The 24,777-nt window shown below is 39.6% G+C and overlaps 1 protein-coding gene across 3 annotated transcripts; it reads right to left on the bottom strand.

The window, feature by feature from the left end:
* Window positions 1-1,005: 1,005 nt before the first annotated feature.
* EBAG9 (estrogen receptor binding site associated antigen 9) lies at window positions 1,006-19,486 on the bottom strand. Of its 3 annotated transcripts, XM_048329200.1 has the most exons (9): window positions 19,327-19,486; window positions 14,059-14,086; window positions 13,360-13,535; window positions 12,342-12,439; window positions 8,936-9,014; window positions 8,572-8,730; window positions 6,540-6,647; window positions 5,436-5,527; window positions 1,006-1,538 (listed from the first exon to the last, which is right to left on the bottom strand). In XM_048329200.1, exons 4-9 carry the CDS (start codon window positions 12,422-12,424, stop codon window positions 1,418-1,420), a joined length of 642 nt encoding a protein of 213 aa, XP_048185157.1. In that variant the 5' UTR covers window positions 12,425-12,439; window positions 13,360-13,535; window positions 14,059-14,086; window positions 19,327-19,486; the 3' UTR covers window positions 1,006-1,417. The 3 variants fall into 3 exon arrangements, with proteins under 3 accessions (XP_048185157.1, XP_048185154.1, XP_048185155.1); XM_048329197.1 differs by lacking the exon at window positions 14,059-14,086; XM_048329198.1 differs by lacking the exons at window positions 13,360-13,535; window positions 14,059-14,086.
* Between the last annotated feature and the right edge of the window lie 5,291 nt (window positions 19,487-24,777).

Below are 24,777 nucleotides of genomic sequence, written 5' to 3'. Positions count from 1 at the left end.
TAAAAGTAATTCTTACTGTCTTGTTTTCTCAATTACTTATACTCTATGCAAAACTTGTGCCAGAACCTACTAGAACTTAGTTAACAATTCTATTTTTGTAGGCAGGAAAGATCTAGTCACATGCCCCTCCTCCACTTCCCATTCTCTTAGACATCCTGTGCTGTCCCCCTCGACGCACAGGGAACAAGTCTCATGTGCGAAATGTGCTGAGGTCACTCATCTGTCATAAGGGAAGAAATCCATACAACCCATGAACTGAGGGATAATAGCATCCACAAAACAGAAGCTGGAACAGGCATCACTGAAGCACTGGGCTGGACACAGGAAGCACACAGACCCCGCACCTCCCATATACCTCTTTCCAGCAGACCTTAAACTTCTCTTCTTCACTAAAGCACAGCTGCCTTCTACTGCACATTTACCATTCCCACTGCACCAGGGGAATTACAGTGTAAATACATACAGTAAGTGTACCAAAAATGCAGTTTGAAAAGTGCTTGTAACTGAACTGAGAATTGTCACACTAGCTTTATTAACAGGAAGACACGATTTTTTTTCCTTCAATTACACTAACTATGCAACAAGTATAAGGTGTGAGGATTCCTATCTGTAAGAAGAATTTCTGCTAGAAATACAAATTTACCAATACAAGTAAGTGATTAAAATGCTCCCTTACATCTGCAAGGTCAGCCTTTGTAGGAAAGGTGCACCACTCTTGTGTAGTGATGCCACTGCTGGTAGTCACTGCAGTGTCGCATGTAAATGGGAGCACAGGAAGCTGGAAGTGGCAAAGTGACAAGAAATCCACTTTCAATGTTCAGCTGTAACTTGTGTTCTACTGTTGCATAACCTACCAGGAGCATATCTTGAGTTGCAGGTCATCCAGAACCAATTATTTTCTTCTACACAGGTCAATATGATCTCCCATGGAAAACTCTCAAGTGTTTACATATACTTTGATAAAAGAGCAAAAGCAGACATTCTTTATCAGGCAGGAAGCAAAGGTTTCTTTAAAACTGTTTAATTACATGTTTCAGGTAAGCACAGACAATACAGGTAGATTTCCCACCACTCAATATTTACATTCTTTTCTCTAGGCTTGAGCTGTTCATTAAGAGTGTTTTTCAATCACCATCCTTGTCAATCACTTTTGCTGCAAAGAAGGGTGCTGGGAAAGAACTATTGCAGGAAACATTCCATCAAGGCATGATTTTCTGTGGGGCTTTTCTCCTTTAAGAACTACGTCCTAGTAGTTCAAGATATTTTGGGAAAATCCTGGCTTCCAAGATGACCTGAAGAATGCATTGAAACCAAGCAGTGTGTTGAAGTCCTATAAATAGTTAAATCAATACCAATACATATGTTGTAGAGCTGAAATTCTCTTTCCACTGGCACTGCCATTGCTGCCTGGTTTCTGTTAGGACAGTTTTACACCAATTTTGTTTTGTTCCTTTTTCATTAGCCTTTGTGCCTCTTTCTCCATTTTCTTTCGCTGTTGTTCTGCTGCTCTTTTTTCCCTTTCTGCTATCTTCTGTTGTCTGTAATTAAAGAAAACATGAACTACTAAATAACAGACATTCAATTTTCAGTATGGTCATACCTTAAGGTTCTGTCAATACACAGATTATTATAATTTATAAAAAAAGAGCTTCAGTCTACTGTCATTCTCAGAACACTCATTGTTTCACTGTGCTGAAGTCCTTTTTTCAGATTGATCCAGAACTGTAGAATATTCTGAGTTGGAACCCACAAGGATCATCCAAGCCCAACTCCTGGCCTGCACAGTGCCATCCCCATGAATCACACCATGTGCCTGAGAGCGTTGTTCAAATACTTCTGTCAGGCTTGGTGCTGTGACCTCTTCCCTGGGGAGCCTGTTCCAGTCATCAACCACCCACTGGGTGAAGAACCTTTTTACAACATCCAACCTAATCCAATCTAGTTTTAGTCAATAATATTTGTTCAATTATTTTGCAGTTTTAAAGCCACTAGCTTCTCAAAGATTCAGAGTAAGTGAATCAGTGAGAGTATAGGACAGTTATAAGGCCTAGAGCAAAAACTAAAAGTCTATCTAATGCATTCAGCAGCAGCTCAAAAGTTTTGGCATTTTTGGTGGTTTGGGTTTTTTTTTTGAGATTGTCACCCATTATTGTACATTCCAGCTGATAGCTGACAGAGCTGTCAGTCTAGCAATATGCAGAGTAATAATATTTGCCACATTACAGTAGCAGATTTTTGTATTTCCCGCATATCTGAACTGATGCAAAAGAGAAGAAGTGCTATGCACACCAGCCAATATGTAGAGGCAGTAGAGTTTCAAAAAGCCACATGGTGTTAATGCTGCTGTTCATGTGCAATTCTGAAGTGAGGGATCATGGCAGCTGCCTTTCTTCCCCTGGGATGACCCACAGGACACAGAGCTCCTGCGCACAGCAGCGGTTCTGCACCCTCTATGGGCCAAGAACCTGCATTCAGTTCTGCCCAGAGACAGACCTTCACCTCATCTCAGACACAGCAACTGGCCAACAAAAAATACAAACAAGTAGCTGCTATAAACTAAAAACATGTGAGCTCTACTGCTTCCACTGGGAAAAAAACTTCGTTGGTAATATAAAGTCTGAAGTTGCAGATAGGTATCTAAAATTTGCAGAAGAAACGAAGTGCCAACTAACTCAAGTTAACTGAAAATCCAGTTTATCATCCACTACACCAATTCATCCCTGACTGGAAAATTTCAGTGCATCCCAGCCCAGAAGCTGCCAGAGAATGGGGAAAAAAGAGACTACAGGAACTTCTCAGGCTCTGAGAGCCTACTCCTCAGCACTGTCTTTCTGCATACCTTGATTCCAGGGAGCATTTGACTTACTGTATGTACTCATTTCAACTGTTATGCTTACACATCAACTCACCGGAGACGCCACAGGATAGAGTCTTCACTGCTATTCAGCAGGACACAGCCCATTTTTGCATGGCTGATCAGCACTCCATTACTACACAAAAATTATTCTGGTCTTACTGAGTACCAACAGGTACCAGACACAGCAGGTTAAGGGTGACCCTTACTTTTTCTGCATACTCATTTCATTCTCCAAAAGCACCACTGGAATATAGTCAGCATTAGCACTCCGGAACGTTGGGGGACTCTGTCCTCTATTTGGCAGTCTGAAATGTTATAAATGTTTCTTTCAAGTGTTACCCTTATGCATTTAGTCACCAGAGAGGCCACAGGATCTGCAGATCATTTTGCAGACCAAGATGTAGACTTCTAGCATTAAGAAGAGACTCCATACCACTTCCTTACTACAGACTGTTGAAAACAGAGCCAGGCCTGTCCAGTACTATACTTAAGTTTGATGTTAAATGTCAGATGTTAAAGACACCACTGATGTCTACTGCAAGAGAAACTAAACTCAGAAGGTATTTTCTATCAATCTTGCTAAAAATCAGCCAATACTTCACTCATTTACAGACAAACATTGTCAATTCTGTATCATGAATAAAACAAAGGTTTTACTTTACCCAGCTGCGATACAGCTTAGACAATGACCAACTGTATTGAGGTAGCCAGCCATAGCTGGCCAAGCGGTAAGTCACAGAGACAGCTGGAGCTCTGATCACGTTCTATCTACTGGAAATATTTAGATACACATCCCTTCTATAGTAACTACAGTTTGATTCTTTTTACTGAGACCAAAAAGAAATCCTATGTAAATTAACCTTTTTAGTTGAACCCTTTCAATACTAGAGATGAAAGGCTGAAATTTTTAGGATAGGTTCAACCAAATAACATGACACTTTAAAAAATTAAGCTTTTGGGAAACCCCACTGCTATCACCATAGAAGAGATCTCTCTTCCTAAGTGTTCTAGAGCATGAACCTGACAGATGGCAGACAATATACCTTAGACCATCCTGGAAATATCTACTACATAGATTTTACACTCCAAGAATAAACTGGCACAGACATACACCAGACAATTTTTAGCAGCTAATTTGTATACGACAAATCCCTGCTTCAGAGAGTTTGAGTACTACTTTTGATAGTCCTAAAAACATCTGTAATGGAATGTAGCATGGGTTAAGTAAAGTAGAATGCAGCCTCTGCAGTTAGCAAAAGTAGCTATTTCATTTCTCAGTTAAAAAAAATAAATCAGTATTTTCACTGCCTTTCATTTCAGTCTCAGCAGACTGCACTTGAGCTGTTAGAGATCTTACTGAGCCTATTTATATTCTTTACAGGAAAAAGTACTATCCTTGGAACAAAAACAGTCCAAAAGCACATCATTCATATCACGAAGCTTGTATTTTGGTACAAGACCTGAAACAGTAATGAAGTTAAAAAAAAAAAGACAAGGTATTGACCAGAATGTACACATTCAGATACCTGATTAAGTTTACAAAAATATTTGCATTACAACCCTATTCTCACATGTTAAGCTGCTGCAGAACACGACACAGAGATAATCAATTGAATCAATTCTAATTATGATTAGCGCATTGAAAATGGCTGGTAACTTTCCTCGTCTTATTACACAGATTGAAAAAGTAAATTTTTCAAAACATTAAAATAAATAGTTGATCAAAATACTTTTTTTTCCAAAACACCTATTTTCCTTAGAATGATTTTTTAATGCATCATGTCTTTACTTCATATTATCACTATTTAACCGCAAAAGCCATGTACTTGTGATTTAATGAGTAGAATTAGAACAGCCTAGGAAGCTAAAGCTATCTGAGGCTGGTTACCTGATGATGTAGCAAGCAATAAAGTTTGACAAAACTGTAAGTCTCAACCAGTTCAAATCATTGTGTATGATTAATTTAAACTCAATTTGCATCTCTTTACCTTCCATACTCCTTAAAGGAAATGAAAGTAAAAAAGAACACAAACTGAACAGAAGAAGTATTCACACTAACTTTGTGCAAGACTTTGATTTTACATTCAGCCTTATCAGCTAGTTTAGTTAAGTTAGCAAGAAAAGCTTAGCTCCTACAGGGATTCCAAGCATATACTTACCACTTCATCTTCTATCCTGAACTATTTTTACCTTAAGCACATGATTATGAAACTTTTTATAAGGACATCAAGAGGTATTTTACTTCATCAAGCTGAAACATGATCTGAACACAATAAATTGTTGGGATTGGTGGGGCTTTGTTGGGGTAGGGGTTTTTTAGCACCCGCATGTGTGTGTTAATGTGTTGTTCCAATGTTCCAGTGATCTTCATATTTCCCCTACTATCTCATCTACTAAATTAATTAGATCCAAAATGTCTTCTACTGAGTACCAGTTACACAGAGATTAGATGCATAAAAATAATTTGTCTTAAGAGGCATTTAACAATTCTTGGCACTTACCAGAAAGGGGTCAGATAAACAAAAGTGACTCTTTTACATGTAAAACCTTTACATGGTGTTATATTAATTTCAATTACCTAAGAACTTCTTCTGCCTGCCAAGCAGCATCTTCCTCTTCTTCCCAGGCATTAGTATTTTCTTGCCAAGTATCCAGGTCTCCCAGTTCAGGCTGAAACAAAAGAGAAGTTCTAAGCACATAGAAAAATTAGATAAAACATTGGTGTGCGACTGCCAGAGTGGCTCCTGGATGACAGTAAAATTTCCTTAACATTTATTTTTAACCTATTTATTTTTAACCTTAATGTTTCAGACTTTCAGAAATATTTCAGGTATTGCAGTGCTTCTCATCTTATTGTCTATGCTGTTTTCCCTCCTCTAATACTGAGTTTTTTCAGTTGTCAAAGGTTTTTTTGAAGAAAGGCAGGAAGGAAGTAGTGGAGTGCATTTTTAACAAGAGGAACATAAATTGTGCAGATTATATGAGTAGGCAATGTAAAAGATTTCTGGAGGTTGCATGGACAAACCAACATGTACATCCACATGTTTTTATGTCCAGTATCAGTCGAGTGACACTTTTACTCACTGAAAGTCCTTTCCTGAACTATTTTCATTACAAACAGTACAAGGAGGTGGTATGACCATTCTATACTGCTTCCTGCCTGCACCCTTTTGTGCACAATGTTAATCAAAGGAGAAGCACTGTTAAAGAAGGCAAAGGCCAAGGGAGGGAGAGTATCTCCTGCTAACTGGGAGGCTGTTAGGTCATCACGCAATTTTTTCAAAGGCTAAGGAGCAAAAATTAGGAGACTGTTACATTACAATCCCTACAGAAAGGAAGGGAAAAGCAGAAGGTTAAAAATAGGTCCAAGATAATAAAGCAAAGGTAACTCAGAGGCTTTCAAAAAAGCCTTCTACTCTTTTGTTAGTAACTTACTGTGTAAAATCCAAAACGTATAGTTCATTGTTTTAGCAGATTTGCAAGCATGTAAGTACATGAAAGCTTCTTACCTTTTTATCACTGGTCGGTCAAGTTTCTCAGCAGAACATATTGGACTACTTCATTCTTCACTCAATTTTAAAACAATTTAAATTATTCCACAAGACCTTAGGCAGACTATTCCTTCCCCTACAGAACATCATTTAACCAACAAGTACAAGATCAATATTTAGAGCATACTTACAGATTGGTGAATAAAAGGAATATCTTGTGTAGCTGCTAATCTGCTAGAGAATCCTGTGTTTCCCTCTGGAATCCCAAAATTTAAAGGCTCTCGTTTTTTAATAACTATCTGAAAATATTCAAAAAAAGGAACAAAAAATGGTAAATCAAAGCACTGCACAGATTCCTTGGTGATCATGTATCTCTGTGCCTGTGAAGGTTCAGCCACACAACACCTCACTGTGCCTCAAACCTAGTCAGGTTCTGAAAGCTGCACAGCGAAATGAACTGATAAGTTGAAAGATGCTAAATGCAAGAGACAAGAACTCCTCCTGCCCCCACTATCTTTTTCTTTAGTTGCATGGAAACCTGTGACTATATCAAGACAGAGAATGGGCACAAAGGATCATAGATCAAATAGCCACATTTCCCAGTACTCATAAAAGCTACCAATTCCTTGAAGAAATCCCGCTTCTGTGACAGGTCACTTCAAGGTACTACTTTTGAGGACAGTGCTGTCTGCACAGTTCTACTGCACTATAATGCCAGCTCTCTCAGCTACTCCAGTAGTGTATCTGTGCAGTTTCAATAGCCGCAAATTCTCTAGTAACATCAACTAGTAAAGCTCTGTACTGGTTTGGCTGAAAAATGGTGCTTTTCCCAAAACAGTTGCCAAGATCACGTATCCCTCATTTGTCTTGACCTCAAGTCACGAACTTTGTTTAGCCTACTTAGAGTCTCTGCTGCTTCCCAATGAGGCAGATCCACAGCTCCACTGCCTGTACAAATGTTAGCATCAATCCAAGAAAGGAAACAGGACTAGACAATCTTACTGAGCAATGACAGCCTCTGTTATTTGACTGAGGTTCTGTTTCCAAATAGATGAGTATAGATGAGTGGCAACACAAATAGACTCTGCCTCAAATCGCAGGGTTTTATCGAGACATTCAGTGGAAATACAAATTCATCATGAATGGGGTTAACTGGGACAAGTTAACAGAGATGTTCTTTACAGTGCCTGCAGTCATCCCTAGAGATATATTTAAACTAAACCCAGCATACAGTACTCAAACAGCATGGACTCTTCCTATGTTTAGTTCTGAACCTGAAGCTCGTTCTGTTAGGCAAAAAATGTCAAGAGATATAAAGGAGAAATCTACCTCTCCCTAGTCCTCTTCTGTCCCTCAGATTTTGGGAAATCAAAATCCTTAGAAGAATTTAGTCCACAGGATATTGCAGATCTTGAATGTACAGAAAACTGACACCAGTATCACCTCCAGTTCATAGGACCACAGGAAGAATCAGTTTGGAAGGGGCCTCAGAAGGTTTGTAAACCAACCTTCTCCTGAAAGCTCTGAGGCTGATGAAAGTACTTTGGGCTTATCCACTTGGGGCTTAAAAAACTTCCAGAGATGGAGGCTGCACAACTTCTCTGGTAAACTGTTCCAGTACTTGTGAGGTTTTCCAATTGGCTCAAAGGCCTGTAAGTACCCAGCTGGAAGATTTACACATAAAAACAAAACCTGCAATCACCAGATTTTAATCAGCATTTATTTACAATGTTGATGCTCCTGTAGATATGCCCTTCTGTCTTGTCTCCATAGTAAAAATGGATATTTGAAGAACAAGCTATTTTGAAATACCAGTTCCCTAATTCCAGCCTCCCCAATATAACTTGGTGAAACAAATAATCATTGTTTTCTGAAACAGCAGGGCTGCTCCTTCAGACTTCAGTAGAGCAAGACATGGAATGTCTTTGTTCAAATAAGGATATGAACACAAGTGACTAGAGGGTTCTCACATTATACTTTCCAGAACTTCTAGACTATGAAACTATTCATAAGTTTCTAATAACATGAAGATTAAAGATGTGAACATGTGATGACATCATATTTGTTAAGATCTCAAAGATCTTAACATTGAACACGTTAAACTATACACTGGCATCTATTCTCATTTACCAACAACACCTTCTGTAAGTTGCCAATTTACTTACAGCCTATTTTAAAGCAAGGAAAACCCTCCATAAGTACAGTTGAAAGTGGAATACTTACTTTTTGAGTTTTTCTTATAGTTGGTGTCATATCTTTGAAATAATCAGGTTCCATTTGTTCCAAAGAATTTTGCTGAGCAGCCACATTACCATTGCCACCTTCAATCTTCACACTTGTAGGTGCATCTTCATCCCATGAAGACCAGTCTTCTACTTCAGGCTGAATATGAGCATATGGTACAAGTTAATATTAATTATGTGCAGGTAAAAACTTGTCTTTTTATATCTTGCTAAGATATATACCTAATACTATATAGCATATATAATAGTATTATATCTTTCTTGGATATATACCAATCCAATATTGTAGGACTTGTATAATCACCCTGTTAAGAGATTAAGTTACCTACCACTTTAACAATTACCTGTTTAGGAACAGATGAATAATCCACTGTGGTTGGCAAAGTTATTTGGTCTCCACTTAACTTTCGCCCTCTTCCAGACCTGAAAGAAAAATGTAGGATTCCTCCAAGCTCTGAAAACATGAGCACTAAGTTTAAAAAAAACAAAAAAGGAAGTCTGAGAACAGCACTACTGAAAATAGTCATGGCTAAAACATTTAGTGCTTCAATTACCTTTGTGTTAATTATTGTCAGTAATAAGTCTGCTAGGCAAAGGAATTTCATCATGAACTTAAAGTGGTGCTCACAAGAATTTCAAAGTGCAATTTACTTTTCTAATTGCAGTGAAATAGAGGAGAAATAATTCTGAGAAATATGAAAATGGACTAACTCACTTGCATAATTCAGTTACAATTTTTAGATTGTCAGTGCTTATGAAGCAAGCGCTAGTGATCTACATTTGTCAAAGAACCATTTCTACTGTAAAATGAGAAATTTTTCTATTTGTCTTAAATTTTAAGCTGTGTCTAACAAAGCTTTCTGAGCTGCTTGACTTGAAAGCCCCTCTAAAGCTCTTTTTCCTTCAAAGTCTAAACAGGGGTAGTACAAGATTATGCAAGTGAACAGCTTTTGTTCAAGTCACGCTTCTACTTAAAGAATACTGTTTCAATGTATTTCAGCAACTATATAAAATAATTTTAACTGAAAACAACACTAATGCACTAATTGCAAATAAACCACCTAGATATTTACTTCATGACAGCGTTCAAAGATCAGAATAATAATTAAAATATTCTTAGCTGACATGCACTGCATTTTAACACCTTACAACAGAATGCAACTCAGGCTCACACTTAAGTTTTCCCCAAAGAACGTAAGCTCCTACAGCAAAGCAGTCATGTAATTGACCTTATGTAGCTTAGAAAATTGAAGGGTTTTTTCTTACTACTGATGAGAATAAAACTGGGAAACTTCAATTTCTAGTTTCTATCCATTAGTTTTAGTATTAGAGAACATACTATCAACTCTGACTAGTTGAATTGCTTGTAATATCACCTCTGCTGTATGCTGGTGAGTGACTAGATGTATTTTTTCTACTTTAGACCAAAAATATTCCTCCTTAGGAAAGGTCAGGCGTTATTATCAAATTTTTAAGTTTTATATAATTATATATACAACTGTTCATTTAAGTTGAAAAGCAACAGAGCTTAGGTGTAAAGGAAGGTGAAAACACTGTTCCCTCAAACACATTAGAGACTTCCAGTTGACAAGATTTACTTCACACCTCTAAAGGAAACTGAAGCTTGGAGACATCCTCCTTCAGACCTGTACAACATACACATCTTTAATACTATTTATAGTTAATACTATTCTAAGCCATCTCTTATGCACTTAGTTTCTCTATTTATATGATCTAGAAGACTCTAGCAAGTGGCTTGTAATAAACACTCATGAAGTCAAAATGGTTACCCTAAGAAGACTGAAGGTAGAAGGAAAGAGCTTTTGTCATACAACATCGGAAAGAATGTGGTACCCGGAGCAGCACTGAGGAAGGCTACGTATCTCCACTTCTTCTAGCAAGGGAACAAGATGCTTATAAAACAGCTGCTCCACAGCCATCATTAGATACTGACCACTGCTCTGAATGCCAAATGCCTCAAGAATTCTTTGGTTTGTTTCTCCCTACTAATAAGCAGCATCCAGAGTTCTCAGTTGGATAACTAGAGATTTTAAATGGAAGGAAGTGTCATCTCTTTTTATACTTACACCTTTTATTTCCTGAAAACTGGATTCAAGCAGGCTGCCGTTTATCAAGAAAATATTTAACTAAAGAAAGAACTAGTACTGTATGTAACCTCTATGCTGCCTAGAAAGTTTCACAATCTCAACAGATACTGGTTCAAATGAAAACCTAATGTAAGGCATGTAATCTAAGTACTAGCTCATATCCATTGAATTAAAATGCGTGTTTAATTAAATCACATTTGCTGGTTATTAAACATAGTTATATGCAGGGGTGCATTACAGGAAAACAAAATTTATCAAGCTACACTTTGCAGCTGACAGTAAACAGAAGAAACATCTGTAGTTAGTGGTCTGAATTATTTTGATCCAGTGACTTGTGAAAGATTTAAAATTTTCATTTCTTCAACTAACTGCTCTTCACCAAAGAAAGGGTCTTCTACTTTTTGTACTCTGAAGCAGTTTCTCAGTTGTTCAAGATTACAGTTCATTTAGAAGTTGGAAAAAAGGATGAAAATACTGTCACTACACTTACAAAACAATTATCTGCTCATAAAAAATACCTTTACACTTAGAGAAATGAAGCATCAACATAATATAGAAATTAACATCAACCAGTGTTTTGACTTCCTTCAGAAATTGAACAGCAAGTATTCTTAATTTAATTTGGAATTCAAATCACAGAACTAAGGCTGACACCTATATAATTGTATACAGCATTAAATTTACCAACAAGTCAAGAGCTTCCTCTTATTCTTGGAATACGTAAAAGCGAAGAGGAAATAAACAGTTATTTTGTGTCTACCACAAATTCTGCATGTGCTTTAAACTCACTGGCAAAGTACTTGTCATCATACACAAAAAGAGAATACAATGCTCTAGACTGCTTTTTGTTCACGTAAACAACATGCTGCAAAAGTGGCAGGAAGCACCATAGTTCATATGACAGCACAGTGCCAAGATCATCTGCCTCAGGTACCCTGCTAATGTATTACTGAACTCTCTTACTCCACAACATTAAACTCTTGAGTGTTTTTAGACTGCTTCCAAGTACTACGCTACAGCACTCATGAGTCTACAACTCAAAAGAAAACCACATTTAACTTAAAAAAGTGCAAAAAAGAAGACATTATTCATCATTAAAAAGAAAAAAAATGTGGTTCCCTTGAACTTTAATCACCGTCCTCCAAACTTTTGAAAGAATTTTCAATAGGCAGAAGAATCTAAAGTCTCAGGCAACTGTTTTTTGACAAACAGGATGAGAATTGCTTACATTCATAATGAAAGCCTACTGACTGATGACAGAGTGGATGCTCCCATTAACTGAATCTCTTAAAACATGAACTATCACTTGCCAAGTACTTTTCGAAAATGTGCAGCACAGCTTTTCAAGTCTGACATGGCCATTTTAAAACCCTGTCAATAGCTGTTTACAAAACCTCATTCGGCTACCATACAATAAAATACACTCACAAATACACTACACAGACTTTTGGCACTCTGAACAAATACGCAAATTAAAGAATGAATTTGATTTAGTTTTCATCTGTCTTGATTGTTTTTCAATTAGTAAAATCAGAACTGTTTAAAGTGGTGGGTGGGTGCTGGGAGAAGAAAAGAAGTGCAAGAACCTGTAATTGAAAAACTAAAAAAGAAAAGGTAACCAAGTTAAATAAGACACGTTTACCTGCATATTAACTTTTTAATGAAAGAAAGCACTGCTGCCAGGCAAGTACAGACTTTAAAGAGTCGAAACTGTGTTATGGCCATGGTGAGAAACCCTTCCTGCAAAAGAAAAAAGTGAGATGCAGAGGATTATACATCTTTATACAGTACTTAAAGCCAATTATCTCAGCTGCTGCTAAGCAAGGAGCATTCCGTGAAACTATATTAATGCAACTAAAGAGAGCAGGTACCTGGAGCAAAGATGCTACCTGCCAACTATCAGGATATTTTACTGATGCAAATAATACAAGTATCTAATATACATGGCCTTTAAAGAAACAGCACAAAATCACAGCTAAAGTCACAGTTAAAGACACTCTTAAAGGGGAAGCACAGGCAACTGTTTGCAGTGCGTGTGCAGCCGGTCTGTTTCAGACACTACCAGTGGCACTGGACACTGGCAGTGCAAAACAGAACAATCATCAGAGAGAAGCTCTTGCTTGCTTGAGCATGTCTTGCATATACAAATTATAGATGTATTCAGTAAGTGAAACCCCAAAATTGGTCGTTTAAATTTACCTTCCATTTTGCTGGAAATGTATGATGAGAACAAATATTGCTTATTTTAGAACTAGTCTCACTGAAAAATTATCATCAAAGAAAGACTATTCATCCTATGTGCACTATTGCACCAGCTAACCCACAGAGCTATTGATTATTTTTGTGCCTGACTGGATCATGACAGCAAACACAGCCAAGAAAAAATTCATCTTTGGCTGAAGCCACTCCTGTTTGTAGCTATTTTTTCAGTTGACAATTTGATAATCTAGAGAATTTATACTCATCATATCACATCATTCCAACACACCACCTTGAACAGCTACAGACTGACTCAGAATAATCTGCTGGAATTCAAGGATCCTTTGTCTCTTCTACAGGTGAACATTTCAGAGCAAAGACTAAGAGGTTAGGCTTCACAAATAGCTTTCTTATATACATCTACACTTGTAACAACATTTTCTGTTGCAAGTTTAACATACCTCCTGGTGAGAAGAGAAGGCAGCCCTGTGACATTTTCCTCAGGCCATGAGTATTCCATGGAAGGACAGCTTGATTTCAAATATGCTATGGCATTTAAATCACTTTTTATATTCCAGGCTTTAAGTTAGGAAGAGTCAGGAAGGTGGATCATTAGGTAGGCTGCTCCAATACTGTCCTGAGGATTTTATTAAAAAGGTACATAATGGGATTCGTGAGCTTCACGGAGCATAGATTTATTTTTATTGGTGCTCATTTGTTAGATAATGTAACTACTATTAAACACTGGAATTATACACTACTGGAAATATTGTTTCACATATTGTCCAGAACAGGAATTTCTGTTACTGAAAAATCATACAGGGGCTATTAAACAAATGAGCCCTTTAATTGCAAAATGGAAGGCTTAAGTCAACAGCAACCACCAAATTACAGACTGCGCTACCGAGCTGTAGCTCAGGAGAAAGGCCTCATAGGACACGTATCACCTCTACTTCAACATTTGTGTTATCTTAGTTCATTTCATGGGAGACTTAAAAATGTAGAGGACTTTATACAAGGTTGGATTGGCTCTTTATCTAACAGAATTAGAAAGCAGTCAGTTCCCACAAAGAAGCAAGAACAGATATTGTCTGACATGTTTAGCTTTTAGTTTAACAGACTGGACCATCAATTCATATTATGCTCAAGCACTTCCTTACCTTTGAGAATGAAAAATGTTGACCATATCTAGATGACAGAAGAATGCATCAGTCAAGAATTTGATGATTCGGAAATAATGAAAGTTAGTGAAAGAAAAGTGAATAGTAATTAGATGGAAAGTTCTCTATCCTAAAGGTAGAAATTACTGCAAACTAACACTGAATTGGTGAAAAAAAATGCTATTTTTAGGAGAGGCAGCTAGAAGTTATCTAGGGGATAGCTGGGATGTGAGGCATGAAGAGCACATGACCTGCTGAAGTGATTATAAAAATACATTGTTTCTGAAAAGAAGCTTGTTTAGAAGCTCACTCCACCCTACCAGCTTGGGGGGCAGGAGGGAAGGAGTAGAACAGTACTCAATATTAGCGAGAGTAAAGCTGTTTTCCCTTGTTCAGGCTGTCTTAACTGCTACACTGGACAGTACAGATCGATCCTAATTTTAGAAAACTCCTAACTATTGACTGAGAAGGTTTTAGGAAGCCACCAAAACCCTTATTATTTATGCCTAAAGTCAAGGAATTAGGAAGATTACTAAATGCAAAACTAAAACCAGAACAATGTTCAAGTGTGTCAGTTACAAATACATATATGTGTACATATAAATGAGCCCAGTTTTCCACTCATCTCCATTTTTTCATATATCAAATCGTATACTGTACTGAGTTCTCAATATAAACAACTGAAAAAAACAGAATCCACAAGGATGCTGGCTTGCAGAGTCAGTAGACTTGTGAAGCCCACTGCTGACAAGAATTAACCACCAGAAGTTAATCCATTTGCCAGGTCATTCCCATACATGAATGACTACACTTCCAGTATCTCCCGTGTGTGCATCTGGCAGAGTTCAATAGCTATCACCATTCCCCATGACAATCAGGTAACTTGCACCTCTCCACTTTCCTTGTGGAGATTTTCCAAGCAATGATTTCAGAGTTAAAACGAGACATATGGCCACTTAACATATTTGTGACAGAGCTGCATTTCATTTCAGCTGAGCTAGAATTAGGCCCTTCAAAGGCTGGACTTGATGACCTTGGAGGTCTTTTCCAACCTTAGTGACTCTATGGTTTAAGACAGTAAGTACTGTTTTGCCCACCTCTTCTCTGAGCATTGATTGCAGTCTTCCCCATTAAGCTCCATACACTATGAACTGTCAGATGCACAACCAGAGATTTGTCAACAATATGCTATCAGCCAGCCATACTAGTGTTAGCAATCATTCATCTTTAAAAAGAACTTTTCTCAGTGTACCTAGGTTTTATACTGCTATTTATGATATGAAGCAGTATATCTATATTCATTTTAGCAATATGCTACAAGCTGTTTAAACACAATCTTGAACCAATTATTGTCTCAAAGTAAGGACAAGTCAAGCATTTTCCCCTTTGTCTGAAACAGCACTTGAAACATGTGCATCATTGCTCTAAGAACAGCACTACCTGAAAAGTTAAAAGGTTTGTTAAACGTTTTGAGTTTTGTTTGGTACCTTTTGGGGTTAGGTTCTTTTGGATTTGGGAGTTTTTTTAAGTTAATTAAAGTTCTCAAGCTAAACCATTTCATATTCTAAAGTAGTTGTATGAATACAGATGTACACAGAACCCTAATTTAGGCCACAACATAGTGTCTTTCTTTTCTTAAGCCTTTCCTTGATACGCAATCCCAAAAGGAACTACAACTGTATCAGCAGTCAATTATAACACAGGATGACAGAGACATAATACAAAGTTGCAGTGCTACATCAAGAATCCTAGAACATTTCTTAACTGATAGAGGCAAATGTGAAACAATGGACTAAAATCCAGGAAATCTGGAAAGAGTTGTCTGCCAGCCTGATACATCCTTCTGCGTATCACACCTCATGCCTTAGCTTGCCATTTATAAAACGAGATAGGGATTTTCTTCTCCCACTACTGAAACTGTTTCTAATGCATTATATTTATCAGACTTTGTGTCAAATGAACTTCCGTTTCAACAGACATAAACAAGGAAATAAGTCAAGACATGAATCCTAATCAATTTAATACTCATGGTCAACTCAACAATTTCGTAACAGACGCCAAATTTAGCTGGAATTTGATTTGTGCATCTCATACTGCCTTCCATTGGTAAAAAGTCCTAACAGGTGTTCACATGGAATATGAACACAGAAAGGACTAAAGGACAGCAGCCACGAGATGTTAAACACTTCAGAGCCAAGCCAGAAGAATGAGGCAACTTAAACATTTTAGGGACCCATAAAGGAAATTGAAGGGAGGGAAAGTTCAGAGATTTATTGAACATTTTTACATTTTTTACAGCTTGCAACAGTGGCCTCATTAGAACTCCTGGCACCTCTGACTTCACTGACAGTAGCCAGTGTAGTCCACCCTCAGACGGACTGGTTAGTCAACTGTGGTGCAATAAGCAAGACTCTCACTGTTTATCATTGAATGATAACCACACTGGCACCTGGAGAAACACTTCCTCTTTCATATCTAACTGTACACGCAAATACCACTTAAACAGGATTTCTACAGACAAAGACAACCCTAAAATAAAGTCTCTTTGGGGCACTAAAATTATTTTAGAAACTTGTTTCCTCTCAGCGAACTCATCTTTAATGTCAGTGAAAAAGATGCAATACAGTCATTATAGAGCACCCATCCTGCTCTCCTCTGATCCTCTACAACGCCAACTGTTTGTACAGTGCAGCTTTCTTTAGATATCATCATCTTTGAAATGCAATTTCCACCTTGTATTGCCAGTGTCTTGTGAATTGATTACATTTTCTTTCACATCAGCTCACTTGCGACTCTGGAATGTAAACAGGAACACACCCTGGAATCAGTGATTTTAGCCCATATTGAACACAGCTAGATAAATAACCAGATGATGATGCCTAAAATAACTTGTCTGAAACTGAAAGGCTCCCCTCCAATTTACATAAGGAGACACAAAAAAAGCTTCACCTTCCTAAAGCAAAACAAGAAGTTCATTTCCTAGTACAGAAGATTACCACAGCCTTAAGTGTTTACACTTGTCAGCACCAAACTCCATACTGGTGCAGTGGTGTTTTTGTGTTGTCACCAAAACAGCTGATAAAAACCTAGCAAAGTTTCAGTGGTAAGGATAGAATTTCTTAAAAGTTTATTTTGTATGAAGATTTACGTAAGTAGAACGGCCACAACAACTTAAAGATGAGCAAGTAGGTTTATAGGGAGATGGAATTTTATGAAGATTAGTAGATAGATAAAAAACCTGTTTTCAAGCACACAAATCCTCCTCCAAATCATGCATGTTACAAGATGTATAGATACTCTGTATTTTTAAAAAGGCAATGTAATGATTCAAGAACAGCTTTCAACCATGTACTGAAAGACACAACCAGCACTTCCTGCATTTCAAAGACAGCAACCACGACTCTGTAGCCTCATGAGAGGATCCACTGCCCTCCTCCTGGTTGGTTTGTTTGGTTTCTTGGTTTTTTCATCACTTTACAAAGAAACGTAAAATTGGGAACATTTGTGTATGGAGGGAAAAAATCTTACCTGTCTTGACCACTGAGTTTGATAAATAGACACATTAAGTGGCAGCATGACTGAACCCTAAAGCCATGCTATTATGGCATTAGTGAGAGAAGCTGAATCAAAAGGGAAGACTAGGAGGCATATCCTCTATCTAATTGTAGGTAAGTGGTTGTGGGAGGTAAAGGTACTGTAGTTTCAACACTGATGTTCCAACTTTCAGTGCAAATACCCTAACTACACGGTTAAAGTAGCTGGGACAGAAGAAAGTTCCCTCACACAAATCATAGGCAGAGTAAAGTCACCTAAGACACTCAAATCCAGAAAGAGACACTATCAAAAGCTGCAGAAGATACCAAAAGACAGAATGTTTGTTGCTCCAACTAAAGGCAGCAAAAATTGGTGACTGCTGGCAATTCTTCAGTTATTTCTAGAGTGATATACAATGTACGGAGTTTCAACTCTTTTTTTAAACATGTTACTCCCACAGCCATAAACTTTCTATAGTAATACCACCACATCTCACCCCTTCCTCTCCAAGAAACTGAATATAGCTCCAGCCATACTAATGTGAACTCCTGAAGCTTTCTGTTCTGAATTAGAAAAAAAAAATCTACTCTTCAAGCAATATTAATTAAAACAGAAAGTTTATGTCCACTGCCTGATCAGTTATTCTTTGACAATTCCTTACCTGTTGCCACTGTCTTCTGAAAACCAGCATATAGAACACTGAAGTAATGCAATCTTGTAAGACTACACTGTAACTTCATTCACCTTTGCAACAAGTCTTTTACATAATGCAGTAATTCATGTAACAACTCACTTCATAAAACTGAAGTTCTCAGACATAAAACTGGAGTTTAAGAGACCCCAATTCTGTTCCAGTCCTTATTTGCCATCCTGGACCTAAATTTTCTGTAACTACATGGAATGCCACAGACAACAAATTTACACACTCATTGTTACTACCACAAAATCATCTTGCAATGCCTGTCTTGACAAGAACCAGCTATTTACAAACAATGCACACTGCAAGAGGGCCTAAAGAAATCTCTGCACATCTATATTTCCACATAGCTATAAAGCAGCAAGCTATGCAATTTTTCATTAGATATGCAACTCAGGCACTTACTCTGTGAATTCATGATCAAAAAACAGTGCCCTACCAGCCATGGTACTACCGACCAACCAAGGCTTAAATATTACTAGAGACGGCATCGAGGCCAGATGGCAGCACTTAATTTTTCTGTGAGCTGTTAGCGATTCTTAAGGCTTTAAAAGTGTGCTAAGAAACCGTCACACTACGTATTATGAAATTTGCCGCTCAGGGTGAACAGTAGGTAACCCCAAGCAATGCTATCCCACGACCAGCTCCGACAGGACGTGTGCCCTCACCCTTTGCCACAGGGTGCCAAGCCCCCAGACCCCAAACACTGCCTATCTACTGGTCGGCCACTTCATGTTCTTCCCAGCCCATGAGATGCCCGCCTCTTCGCCCCGGAAGGGGCCCGGACCAGCCGGGCAGAGGCCGCGGGCCTGGCGCTCCCGGCCGGCCGAGCAGCCCCACCGCTAGGCGAGGCCCGGGGGGTGGCGGCCCCAGCGCGGCGGGGCAGGGGCGCCCCGAGCACGGAGCGGGGCGGGGGCGCCGACTCGGGAGAAGCGCGCGGGAGGCTCTGCCCGGGAGAGAAGGCGCCGAGGCCGGGCCCCTGCCCAGGAAGGCGGAAGCGGCACCCGGCAGCGCAGCAACCAGCCCTCCCCGCTCACCTGCTCCGGGGGGGAGGCCTCGCCGGGGGTCGCGGGGCTCCAGGGGCCGAGGCGGCCGCTCCCGCAGCCTCCGGCCGCCCCTCATCCAGAGCCAGGCGCGCGCCGCTCCACCACCGCCTCGCGCGCCACCATCTCGGCCCCGTCACCCGGGAGACGCGCCCGCCCCTTCCGGCCGCACCGCCTCCCGCCCCGGCCCGCCCCTTCCGGCCGCACCGCCTCCCGCCCCGGCCCGCCCCTTCCGGCCGCACCGCCTCCCGCCCCGGCCCGCCCCGCTCGGGCCGCGGGCACACGTGGCCGCCCGGGGGCTGGGGCAGCGGCCGAGCGCGGCTGTGCGGGGCTGTGCGGGGCTGCCCGCGGCCCGCCCCGCCACCGCCCCGCCAGCGGCCTGCGCCCTCCCCCGCCCGCCTTCCTCCCGCGCCCACAGTGGCTAGAGGGGTCTGAGCCGGCTCTTTGTCCCTCCGGGGAACTGCGAGAAAACGGCGTTGGACTTTAACCGTGCCGGGTTGCTGCACACGTGGCAGTAAAGGTGTTCCTCTGTGGTCGACAGGATGCTGAGCTGTAAATTTGGATGTTACTGAAAAACAGACGTTGCTGAAGTTTCTTCTGACAGGTGCAGTCCGTGTCCCAGTCTGTTCACTGAGTGCTTGTCCATTTTAATGGCTGGTTAAGTGATGTTAAGGTTAATGTAAGGCATTACAGAGCTCTGTGTAAACCTCCAGTTGTGTTACACTCGGTAGGTGAAGTAAAGGAATATTTTGTCCCTTTCTCCCAGGGAAATCTAGTCAGTTCTAGAACAGTGCTAATACAGCACTCCTTTCAACTCCAAGCTGTAGCACTCAGTTCTTTGTGTGCTCTTTAAATATCTTCCTATAAAGACTTCCTGTTCTGCCACTGGATTTACTCAGCTGCTGTGTTCCATAGGTGAGTTGGGCAGTGAGGAGATGGAGATGGATGATAGGAGGATGGCTCTTGTGAGGAGGCACTGGTATCAGATAAATTTCCTTCATTTCCCTTTTCCATGTCCCGACAGACACCATGACAGCATTTCCACAACTCTTCATCAGGAAGCAGGCTCCAAAGGGTCAAGGAGCCAAATATGATAAAGTTGGCCATGGGGCAAGGACCCTGTCAGCCAGGACATGACCAGGGTGGTCTGGAGGCAGCGCAGAGTCCAGACTACCAGGCAGGTTTCTGGTGATGAGGCAGATCTGAGGACAAGCCAGTGAGTCTGCACTGGTCCAAGATCAGTAGAGTCCATAGCGAATCGGGACACGGTTGTGGCCATGCTTAAGGGCGTCACTCCTATGATGTTGCTGAAGTGGGGATTGACACCCTTATGCCTGCAGAACCCACCTTCAATAAGAGAAACTCATATGCAATGCTGGTTTTAATATTTTAAAACCATTTCAAAACCATTTGTGTAGCAGAGGTACACCTTTCAGTATAACTTTCTATCTGAAGCAGAAACTGGAAAATAGTCTTCATCTGCATTCACACAGAAAAGCAAAACTGCAAGCATGACACACTGGGAAAAGTCAGGTTATGAAGACAGCCAGTTACATTTCTTTTGAGAACACATTCAGGTTTTGGCATTACAGTGTATATACTCAGTAGGGAATATGCCACGGTGAGAAGGAAGCATTTTAATATATGCATATAAAACACCTACACTTAATACAAAAACTGCCAGAGAGGCTCACCCACACTATCCTCCTAAATGCACAACAGACCTGTGTTGACTGTTGCATTAATGAAGAAATGCTGGAAACTGGCTGACCACTGATGGAAAATAACTGTCTTCTCTAAAAACATAATTATGCAGTTTCAAAATTAGTAATAATATAAACATATCTTAATTTCTAAAAGCAATGTCCACAGAGATAAGTACTTCTTTGTTCAAAAATGTCATTAGCCCTCAGCTCTGAAGTTTTAAACTTGGATTCCTTTGGCTCAGTTAATTTTCCTCAAGAGATCTCCGGAAACCTTGTATATTTCATTGCCACATCGAATGCAGTACTGCTACGGTAAACTAATCAAGTTTGTTAGAGAACTATACTTTTTAAATTAATGCTTTTCTTTTACAGATATTAAGACTCAAACGTATTAAATCACATTACCTGACAAATTGCAAGTGTGCTAATGTCACTTCTTTTACATCTATAGCAATTTCCATCACTTCGAAGTTTGATAGTTCCATCATCCTGACACATTCATGTTTCTACTTAATAACCTCATTCTGTCTGTAAAAGGGATACAGTCTCTCTTTCAATATGAATTCTCCCTCCTACAGGATATGTGCTCCATTTGTTTGTTCTCTCACTTAAGTCCTTTTTTAAAGCTACCATAGCTTTTTAACTAAGAGTACCTTTCCTCAATTACAGTTCTGTTTGATTGTGTAGTAATTTGAGTTTTACATTGACAGAAGAAATTATACCTTCAACAAGTGTTCGATCCTGGTCAAAGCAGAGTTTTCATAGTTCGAAGCACAGAAAAATTGCAGGTTTTTAGTGTAAATTTCAGAAGCAATTTTCTGTACTGCTGCTACAAATTTAATCATTAAATCATCTTGAAACTCCAGATGAGAAGAGGCAGTTCCATGGTTAGATACATTTTCTATTCCTTTGTAGTATTCCTATGTACCTATTTTGGGTAATATCTAAGTACCATCCAAAGAATTTGCTTAAGTTTAGACAAATGTGTATCCTAGCCTGTGTGAAAATCTGACCCAAGTAAGTAGCCAAGTAGTCACAAAAGCCCCTTTTCTCTCTGAAGGTCTTCCTGGCTGAAGCTGTACTCTCCTTTGCCTCTGCCAGCATATCTTAGATTCCTTCCCTTATTCCCACTAAGGCTTGATATACCTTGTAAAGGAAAATTCCAGACCAGTGATCTTGGTAAGAGGCCTTTGTATGCAAATTCAACAAACTGACTTTTAGCAAGCATATAATATATAAAAAATAATGTTCGCAACTTTGAAATGGAGCACACTCCAAGTAGCTCTTTTGGAAGCAATGGCTAAGAGAGGCCAAAGAGCAGCAGTGACTGCCTTGATCTCCCTGAGCTCAGACAACTCTGCAGATTTGGTCTTCTGCTGGACTGGGCAGCTTCGTTGCACCCCTGAGAATGTTTCAGGGGTTCCCTCTCCTTTAAGCATCTCTCTCTGAGGCACTGACCTTCACACTGGAACCTGGCCAGCTGACAGGACCTTTTATGGGGCAGAACCTCTAGTCAGCCTAGAGGAATACCCACCTCAGGTTGAAACTGGCAGGCTGTTTTTTTCAGTGTTACAAAGAACTTAGAGGTGATAAAGAATGTGTGATTTTAGCCTAATGCTGAGTAATTTCCTGAAGAGACTATCCTGGGTTCTTCTCTCTGCTGACAGCATCAGCTCCTTCTTCCTAGGGTGTTTCTGTATTTAATGTGGTGAGTTAATATGCAGAATAGATGGTAGGAGTAGGTACCAAAATCCAGTTTTCCTTGTCCCTGCAATATTACTCATACTTCTCAACTAAAAATTCAGGAGAGGATAATGAGACCTCTTTTTTTATACCGCTAATTTACCACTTCATTACTAAACAGAAAATCTTCCTTTCCATCCTGTTGTATGCAGCCATTAAGTAATCTTTCCTGACTTACACACACAGCCTGTCTTTTTTGCCTGTAAGGAAAAAAAAGTGCATTAAGTTCAAGTTATCAGAAGCTAGATCCTAGGCACTGTTCTAGCATTTGAATTCAAATCCTCTAAACACTTGAGTACGTAGCATGTTGCTTTATAAAAATATTTATCTACATGGATATATTTGTGTGTGCGTGCCTGCAAGTGTATTATTTGCAGGAAAACTGGAGAGAGAGAGCATAGAATGGAAACAAAAGGTCATGACATTTTGTTGGAAAAAGCATTTAGAAAAGCAAAGGATTTTCTTCTTAGGGTGGTTTTTGGTTGGTTTTGGTTGGTTGGTTGGTTGGTTGGTCAGTTGGTTTTGGAGAGAAGAGATTAATGAAGCTGTTCTTTGTTACTTCATACTTCAGTATTTGATAGAGTAATTGCTATGAATTTAGAAAATACAAGTTCCTTTCATTCAAGCCCTTTGCCACATTAAGTTATCTAATTTCAAGAAGAATTATTCTGAAGTTAGGGAAAGAACTTAATAGAAAAAAATTAATAATGAATCCTCCCTTTTCCCATTTTAAAACAGCAAAAAATTCAGCAAAAAAGACATATTATAGCCCCAAAACTTCAAAACTTGTGTTCTTATCTGAACACCTACATGCCAAGGCCAAGTGGCTTTTGGAAGTGTTGAGTTCCCAAAATTTTTCTAAAAACAATGCCAGCTTCAGACAAACCTTACTGTCTCAGAAAAATTTGGACTGGAAAATGTAGATCCCAGTTGTGATGGGGGAAAAAAAACACAGGTCATTTTGAATATAACTGTGTGACCTCATGTAGATACAGTCTAAAGGAGAGAACAATCAAAGAAGGGATATGAGGAAGTAAAACAAATACATTTTTAATTCATGATACAGCTTCCTCTTGAGGGGAAGAGGAGGGGCAGACACTGATCACATCTCTGTGGTGACCAGTGACAGGACCAGAGGGAATGGCCTGAAGCTGTGTCAGAAGAGGTTTAGGCTGGATATCCGGAAAACGTTCTTCAGCGAGAGGGTGGTTGGGCACTGGAACAGCTCCCCAGGGAAGCGGTCACACACCAAACCTGACAGAGTTCAAGAAGCATTTGGACAATACTCTCGGGCACATGGTGTGATTCTTGAGGATGGTGCTGTGCAGGGCTAGGATTTCAACTCAGTGATCCTTGTGGATTCTGTCCAACTCAGCTTATTCTGTAATTCTGTGATTATCAAGTTTTCCTTCTTTCCTTCTCCTTTCCACTTCATGATAGTGAGGAAGCATTTTAAGTTATATTTATCATTACAGCAGTCAGTAGGCTGAAACTAGGCTTAGATCACACTCTTTTTAATCTTTATTCAACAGAGAAAGATCAGTCCTCTTCTGGCCAATGACTATTTCATGAAACTCCTCCTGCAAAATACATTTCAATAGGTATTTTGCAATGTAAGCGAACAACTCAAATATTAGCAAATTGATCCAGGGTTTGGGCAGAAACTTACCTCAGAATGAAATGTGCATGAAAAAGTTAACAGATTAGCTAGAGACAGCATTTTTCAATCCAGGTTACAAAAAAAGATTTTGTAATGCTTTACTTTTACTACCTCTTCCATTGTAGCTTCCAAGGTCAATGCATTCCACCCAGCTACACCTGTGTTTGGGGCTAACAACTTACGTTTGTGTTCAACTAAAGGAGCATTTCTCTTTGTGGAAAGTGTTTATTTCTGGCTTTCCTTTCTTTTCTGGAAGAAACTGCGCAACTGCTGCCAGCTCCAGGGAGTATGCATAGGTGAGTACTGCATTTCCAGAAAGTTTGATTAACTGGACTA

This window comes from Corvus hawaiiensis, chromosome 26 (assembly GCF_020740725.1).
Source record: "Corvus hawaiiensis isolate bCorHaw1 chromosome 26, bCorHaw1.pri.cur, whole genome shotgun sequence".
Classification (NCBI taxonomy): Eukaryota; Metazoa; Chordata; class Aves; order Passeriformes; family Corvidae; genus Corvus; species Corvus hawaiiensis.
The sequence above is the reverse complement of the archived record's forward strand: the minus strand, read 5'-3'. Positions and strand labels throughout refer to the sequence as shown.

Coding starts and splice junctions, on each gene's coding strand:
- EBAG9 (XM_048329200.1), bottom strand. CDS start 12,424: ATGGCCATAACACAGTTTCGACTCTTTAAAGTCTGTACTTGCCTGGCA. Junction 8,731..8,935: donor ATTCATCTGTTCCTAAACAG/GTAATTGTTAAA, acceptor GCTCATATTCAG/CCTGAAGTAGAAGACTGGTC. Junction 6,648..8,571: donor CTATAAGAAAAACTCAAAAA/GTAAGTATTCCA, acceptor GAATATTTTCAG/ATAGTTATTAAAAAACGAGA.